Source organism: Beta vulgaris, chromosome 9, assembly GCF_026745355.1.
Source record: "Beta vulgaris subsp. vulgaris cultivar EL10 chromosome 9, EL10.2, whole genome shotgun sequence".
Classification (NCBI taxonomy): domain Eukaryota; kingdom Viridiplantae; phylum Streptophyta; class Magnoliopsida; order Caryophyllales; family Amaranthaceae; genus Beta; species Beta vulgaris.
The window spans coordinates 49,123,177-49,130,946 of record NC_079210.1 but is presented as its reverse complement, the minus strand read 5'-3'; the positions used below and the strand labels follow the sequence as shown (position 1 = coordinate 49,130,946).

At 35.9% G+C, this 7,770-nt stretch overlaps 1 protein-coding gene across 2 annotated transcripts; it reads left to right on the top strand.

Annotated features, from left to right (window-relative positions):
• The first annotated feature begins 390 nt into the window (after nt 1-390).
• LOC104904427 (uncharacterized) lies at nt 391-6,365 on the top strand. 2 transcript variants are annotated; one of them, XM_010692670.4, is made up of 7 exons: nt 391-550; nt 702-867; nt 1,103-1,161; nt 2,121-2,239; nt 2,515-2,755; nt 3,036-3,159; nt 5,913-6,365. In XM_010692670.4, exons 1-7 carry the CDS (start codon nt 491-493, stop codon nt 5,990-5,992), a joined length of 849 nt encoding a protein of 282 aa, XP_010690972.1. In that variant the 5' UTR covers nt 391-490; the 3' UTR covers nt 5,993-6,365. The 2 variants fall into 2 exon arrangements, with proteins under 2 accessions (XP_010690972.1, XP_019107579.1); XM_019252034.2 differs by having other exon boundaries at nt 403-550; nt 706-867.
• Nucleotides 6,366-7,770: the final 1,405 nt, after the last annotated feature.

The following is a 7,770-nucleotide window of genomic DNA, read 5'->3' as shown; positions in this document are numbered from 1 at the left end:
ATAGGAGCCATTTAGAATTTGAGGCAAGTCAATGCCTGAAAAGATTGGTCAACGTCGGAAACCGGTGGTAAGGTCCTTCGTCACAATATTTTTTGTTGTTTGGCCTTTAAATGCCAACTTTTTTTTTTGAGGTCCCTTCTCGCAAAAACAAAAAATTCTAAGGTCCCTTTTGACAAATTATCCTAAAATTTAAGATGGTACATATAAAGACGATTAGGAGAAAGACAAAACCAAACAAAAACTATGAAACCTCAAGAGAAGGTATCGTGTCCATGGTCCAACTAGAAAGAAGAAGATTATGAGACATCAGACATGTCCAGGTTCATGTATTAGCAACTACAAGGGCTGGCCCAAATATCAAGTGCATTAAGCCCAAGATCAGGCCCACTTTTATTCCTTCTTGTTCGAAAAGCTTTCTAAATTCTCAAAAAAAAGAAAAAGCTTTCTGAAAATCACTCTGCATAGTGTGTTTTAGCGAAGAACAAAAAACATGGAGATTGTAATGGAACAAGGCAAAAAAGCTAATAAAGAATGTTCTACATTAATACTTGTAAGTTCATACACTTTTATTACTATTAATTTCTTTAATTGATCTTCATTATTTATTGTATTAAGCTAACTAATTTTGTATATGAATTTATGATTATGATTATGAAGTGTTTTGGTTTCTGGGTAATTAATTTCTGGGTTGAAAAAATTAGCCAGCTTTATCAATAGGAAACGTTGGACAATTAGCAGTAGATTTGTTAATATCATCAACAAGAGCAGAAAAAATTGGGTATTTGGATGATCCAAATGTTCTTCCATGTGTTGGAAATGACGCTTTTGGCCCTCTTCCTCAAGGAGACCTTGCTCTTCCTATTGAAGGTCTTTCTCTCTCCTCAACTTTTCATTTCTTCCATGCAATTTTTGTTTTTTGAATTGGTTTTTGTGTTTAGGATTAAGGGTGAATTGGGATTAATTTTATTTTGTTTGTGTGTATGAGATTGTTAAGAAGACTTTGATTTGCAAGAAATAAGAGATTGTATTGATATAATTGGTCATTGGGTTTTTTTTAATTTTGGAAGTTGGAACAATATGATGATGATATTCTTGTTTGCAGTCTATGAATTAGCTTCTAATAAAATGACTTTGGTTCAACAAAGATCGCCAGTAGTTAAGGTACGAGTTCGATTTTTGTACTTGTTGTACTGTTTTTATTGTTTGTGTTTGTTTGTGTTATGAGGGAAGTAGTTGTGCTTTGATTCGATGATGTTGAGAAGTTCAAAACTTGTAATCTAAGTAATTCGGCCAATTTATTGCTTAGAGGACTTTGAATGTTGCTTAACTTTCAATGCATATGTTTGATTAAGGGTCCGTTTGGTAGGGTGTAAAACATTTTTCTGGAAAACTGTTTTCCTTTGTTTTCAATTTTACATTGTTTGGTTTACAAAGGAGTGTAAAACCATTTTCCCTTGGAGTAAAATAGCTTTCCCGATGATGGAAAACTATTTTCCTTTCCAAATGAAGGGAAAACTGTTTTCCTTCCTTTTTATTATCTCTCTTGTACACTCCCCACTACCTCCTTACTTTCGCTTTCATTTTCCTTTCATGTCATCATTTTTCTTACATGGAACCAAACAACGGAAAACTAATTTTGGAATTGTATTTTCCATTGTAAATTGTTTTCCATGAAAATCATTTTACACTAAAAATGTTTTGCGCCCAACCAAACGGAGCCTAAGTGTGTGTTGGATAGTGGAGAAATGAAGTCATTCGTGCAAGAACCTTTGATCTTATTGTTTATGTCGGAGTATTTGCTGTGATTGATACTCAAGCACTCGAAGATGGGGAGTGGTGAAGTTTTCTCTATTGATCCTAACCTGGTATATCTCTCTCCAGCTAGGACTACCTGTAATTTTGTAATGGTGGGGGGTAAACGTTGGCTGAGATGTCCCTTGGCTATCCAACTACTTTTGGTAATTTTGAGACCAAAATGTATTTTCCACATAGATTCATGGGTGTCAATAAAGGAAAATGTCCTGAATGGGCTGTTAACTGATCTTGCATAGGGGTTATTGTTGTTTGGTGTTCTCATGATTTGTTTTTCAGGTCAAATTCTGATGTTTTCTGTTTCACAGGGGATGATGGTTCAATATGCCCAAAATTTGGCCGATTTTGCTGTTGCTGCTGGAATGAAGCATGTTATATTGCTTTCTAGCTTGGACTTTGGACGATGGCAAAAGGTCGATATGTCAAGGTATCTCATCATTTTCTAAAAAAAATATTATTTTAAATATGATGCTTACGTTCTTGGCGTGAAAAATAGAGGATGCAAGCTCATCTATATGCAATTTTGAAGTTCGGACAGCTTATGATAATCATATTATGCTTTCCTGCTTTATTCATTCCAGCAAACTTTTAACGATTTCTGGATGATTCAGAGATGTTCAGCTTGCCACCTTGGTTTTTGCTATGTTTCTGGAGGGAAGAGGTGCCACATTTTTAATCTGGTTTATTTGGGTGATTCTACAGGGGAATGCCAATATATTATCTCTCAAGCACTAGTGCAGACGGTACTGATGATGATTGTGAAAAGCTTGGATGGAAACGGCTGCAGGAGTACAGTCCTTCTCAAAGGCGATGGCAGTATCTTTCTGCAATTGCAGAAGGGAACAATGTTGAGGAGGACGCTCTTCATATTGATGATGATCTACGTGAAGATGAAGATTATTATGCCAGTTTGCCTTTTGCTGCATTATTTTCTTGTTTTAAGGTACATTTGTGATTCCTTATACTTCTAGTAAAATTTTCTGCAAGATCTTTATCGAAAGGGTACTTTACTTTGAAATGTTCTTTAGGCATTATGCTGCTCTTGGTTAGCTTTTGGGCCTGTGTGTCTCACATAAAACACTTTAATGCTGCGATAACCTAAGATTTCGTGATATTATACTTAGTAGTTAATACTAGAATTTTCATATTGTGCCTTTCAATAACTTAAGTGCCCTGGAACCCAAAATGCATCTGACCTATTATTACCTTTTTTAACTGATCAGGCGAGAGGTTTGAAGGTTACTTGCTTGCTCTGTTACTGTTCAGAAGGAGATAACATAGCTGATTCCTTTCATCTTGCTGAGTCAGCATGCAGATTCTCTGGACTGCGCCTTAAGGATTGTGATGGTTAGTTATTTCACATTTTATAATTATTTATAATTGCTTTCTGTGAATATTCAGAGTAGTTTGTGAACATCTTAGTACAAGTGGCAACTGGCACTAACGACTAGTGGTAATTGGCCATGTGGCATTTTTTCTTCCAGTTCCTTCTGATCCTGTCTTTTTATTTATTTATTAATAATCTTTAGTTCCACTTCCCAGTGATGATTTTCCCGGTTTTCCCAAATGCTTAAGCGTAATCGAATATCAGTTAAGGAGAAAATCTTCGTTGGAGTAAGGAGCTCAAGCATTCATATCTATCTATATAAATTATTCCGCCTATATCAACTGCCTCCAATCCTCTTCCTCCTGTTGTACTATATTTGCCTTTACATAATGCGATCTAAGGTGTACGCAAAGCCTGCTACTGTGTCTATAATGGAACATCTATCTACTGCTTCTGTTTGTGGTGCACAGTGGAATAGGAGGTGGGGCTCTGCTCATCTGATTTTTTTAAATGTCGGGAGTCATTTATAGGACGTAGTATATGTTCTGTTTAGGTTTGCTTTTAAGCAGTTGAATATTTGGGTAGAACTCTTTGTATCAGGTTTCTTGCCGGAGCTGGGTTATAAAATCAGAATTCAGTCTTATTCCAGTTTTAGCTCATAAAAGTTCTTCTGCAAAATTACTTTTTTGAGGATAAGGAGTGAGACGATTCAAACAAATTGAGATTTGAATAGATCTCTTTCTGTTTAGTTCCTTGCTAAGATGGGCTATAATTTTGATATAGATTTCTACCCCCTCACATCCCATCCAAATCCTTTAGCCAAATTACTGTTTGAGAATAAGGAGCTCATCTGATGGTTCAAGTAAACAGCAGTCATATCACTAAGAATCTGCCAATAGAGGGTGTAAGGGATTGGTGCCTGCTTTTGTTACATGTAGCATACACGACCTTGTCTATCTGGGATATTGTGAATCTGGGGGAGAGTCACTTATTGTTTCTTTACATTTTTCTTCTTGCTGTTGAAAGTCAATTTCTTTAGTTTCTGGAGAGAGTGAATAATGTCACTGATGTACACTTGAATTTATAGATGCATCATGCATCACTACTATTTTTTCTCTACTAATATTAACACTAATCGCACACTATCATATGCTGCACATATTAATGCCTACTAACAATACATAGTGGGTGTTTGGTTCAATGTTCGAATGCCATTGAACAACAGGAATAAGATTAGGTAAAGGGCAGGACACCTAACATATTTTGGTTCAGTAAAAATTGTTGGGTTAAGTTTTCTTTTGAACTTGTTCAGTTTCTGGAGAGAGTGAATAATGTCACTGATGTACACTTGAATTTATAGATGTATCATGCATCACTACTATTTTTTTCTCTACTAATATTAACACTAATCGAACACTATCATATGTTGCACATATTAATGCCTACTATCAATACATAGTGATGTTTGGTTCAATGTTCAAATGCCATTGAACAACAGGAATAGGATTAGGTAAAGGGCAGGATACCTAACATATTTTGGTTCAGTAAAAATTGTTGGTTAAGTTTTCTTTTGAACTTGTTTAGTTTTTTGTGTTCACTCTCTCCTCAACTACTGGTGTAGCCCTAGGAGATCTTTCACCTCTCTCTTTGTGAGATATGATGGCTCTATGCAGCCTCACTAGCTAAATCTGGCCGTACTGATATTGAACATGGCCTCTTTCTGGTTTTGCTTGGTGAGTATGGCAGAGGTATTAAAGGAACAACCATTGTGTTATGCTCTCTCCTGAAATGAAGCCATCAGCTGGTGGTGACTGACTGACGATGGCAGATGGACAGCTGGTGTAGATGACAGATGAGATGAGTTAAGGTGTGGCCCGTGTGGGTATAAATGGTGGTAAGTGTGACCTGTGACATGGCAGCAATGAAGGTTTCGGTTCCGATGTAATGCTTGTGGTGACATGACAGTGGTGGAGGATAATGATGTTGATGGCTGAGGAAATTATGAATCTTGTTACTGTCCAAGAATGGGGACTCCAAAGCCCATGTGGGAGTATTGTTGCAATCGGAGGAGTGGGGTTGGTTTATTGGGGTATAGTAACAGAATTAAAAGATAATTAAGTGAATAAAATGCCAGATAAGAGAGTGGGGATTTTCGTTGGGTTTCATATCTCTATGAATCGTGATCCAAATTTCCCCCTGCTACACTGCCATGGCTCTCTGCTGTGTTTACACAGCAATGTATTCTCATTGACTATCAAGACTTAAAATATTCATACCTTTAAAACATAAGTACTAGGTAAATTGAGCTTTAACTATCTTGTGCTTTATCAAAATTTTCAAATGTCTACCTTGTTAGATAAAAGGTTTATATTAGACACCGTATAAATTAGAAACCTACAAAGTATTAAGTTAACAGCATAAAAAAAATGTGAGAGATTCCATTTAGCGGTAGCAAGATTATAAGTTCTGAGATCATCAGGCAGTTACTTAAGAACTTCTGTTTATGAGGTAATTATTTGCTAAACTTGATTTATTTAATGTAATGAAAACAGAATTTTTCTTATTACTTGTATCCATATTTGGTGAATACTGCCATTGGATGAAAAACAATCTCTTTGCTACTTTGACTACTTAGGAATAGATTCTAATGCATTTTGGCCTCCCAGTCCCCCACTCCCACTACACACTGTTGCCTGGGATCTCTGTCGAACTATATATGATATGCAACCAGAGGACATTGTTTTACAAAGCTTCATATTTGTTCTTTTAACAGCTAGTGGAGATGGAGGATGGGTCACTCCACTTTCATGGAAGAGTGTGTATGGACCTCCCCCAGATATGGAGATGTTCTAGGCTGATTGAACTTGGAAAGCATTGGACAACAAACACATTATGAATTCAATGTTTGATATTTCACCAATCTAAGTGAGAGAAAACGTTAGCTGAAGAAGATCCAGCTTAAAGGAGTTGTTTTGTGGCCGAGTTTATTGGTTAGGTACTCTTCCATAATCCCTTTCTGAACTGGAATTGTATTCATGTATTGATGGTATGAGTTTACTTCTTGGTTAAGATAGTAATTGTTAACATATTCACTTTCTGCCTCTGTTCTGCGAAGTAATTGTTAACATCGTAGCCTTCTTTCTTTCTAGTTATCCACTGTACTTGTGGGGTACAGAGGTGTTTTCGTTCAGTTAACTTATAGGCAGTTATTAATCGTGTTTGCTTATGAACTCCGATCATGCATTGCTAGTGATACTATAAGTTTATCTGAAGGTACATTGTTGAATTGATTACTTTGCTTGCCATAAAAGTTCTGAACTGGTTGGTAGAAGATCCCGTATCTCTAAGTATAATAGTTAGAGAAGTTTCTTAGATATGAATACTGAAACAATAACAACGGCAAAGGAGGAGGATGTTAACTTATAGAAAGTACTAGTTGGGGACTATGAATTGTATCAGTACATGTGAGTTTTTTGGCAATAAGAACACAAGAAGGGCAACTACAAAGGCACACCCTTTCTGGCTTGGGATGCCAAGTCATGCGCATTATTCTTTATCATTTTCACTTTTTTCTCACGTCATGACATGAATCGAAACATGACATAAGTCATGATGTGCTGTAATATATCGACTGTAGGGTCGAGGCAGGTGATGCCAGTGATCATCAAGAGTCGAATCGAATTCGATCTAAATGAGCCGATTATTTGTGTTTTGACAAGTCAAGCTCGAGTTGTTTATGAACAGGTTTGGCTCAATATCTTCCCCAAACCCTTTTGACCTTCGATCTAGATAAGCTGACTTGTTCGTGTTTTGACAAGTCAACCTCGGGTAGCTTATGAATAGGTTCGGCTCCATATCTCCACAGAACACATATTGATCTTTCAACAATGTTATCTTCATTCTTCGTACATATCCGCTTTCTTTTGCCATCTTTCCAATGTGAACGCTCTAGTATGTAATCTTGTGAGCTTGCACCATGAGAGTATGATTCAAAGGTGGTCCTAGCTCATGTTTGATCATCCTTATGTCTTAGAAAATACTTTTCTTTGCTTAAGACTTTTAAAACTAGATTTATCTGTTGCTTAGCAAACTTGCACAACAGGAAAAGGAGTTCATTAGCGAAGTTGATTACTGTTGATACAATCACAAGTTGTAGAAAAATATTAGGTGTAAGTTGATTAGCTGATCCATTTATCTGTATATTATATATAAATGTATGATCTATCACGTCCGGTTAAGTACGTAATTAGTAATAAAAAAATTCTCCGTGGTTCTATCTTTGAATAAAATGTTAAATTAGTGATGAGTTAAATTTTTGTAACTAAGAAAATTGTGTTTTATTGATCTTCATTAGTATAGGTTAGAAAATATAAATTTTATTCGTATTTGTTTTCTTCACGGAAGAGTTTTAGTTGAACTTATTTTCAACCATATATGTGCTGATTATTCTCTCCACAGTAAGAAATTTTCTTTGAATTTCCTTATAGAGTTATTCTTAACCAGCAAGCAATGAGCTATATATTCAAATTTCAACCTACCTCCTTTAAAAAACGTTGACAATAAAAGTTTTCTACAACTTTCTTCAACAATGTTTTGTACAACTTTTAGATATCTCTAGATAAACACTTTTA

Excerpts from the sequence above, each read along its gene's own strand:
- LOC104904427 (XM_010692670.4), top strand. The coding sequence starts at position 491 with ATGGAGATTGTAATGGAACAAGGCAAAAAAGCTAATAAAGAATGTTCT. Across the intron at positions 1,162-2,120 it reads AAAGATCGCCAGTAGTTAAG|GGGATGATGGTTCAATATGC; the intron begins GTACGAGTTCGA and ends TCTGTTTCACAG. Across the intron at positions 3,160-5,912 it reads GCGCCTTAAGGATTGTGATG|CTAGTGGAGATGGAGGATGG; the intron begins GTTAGTTATTTC and ends TTCTTTTAACAG.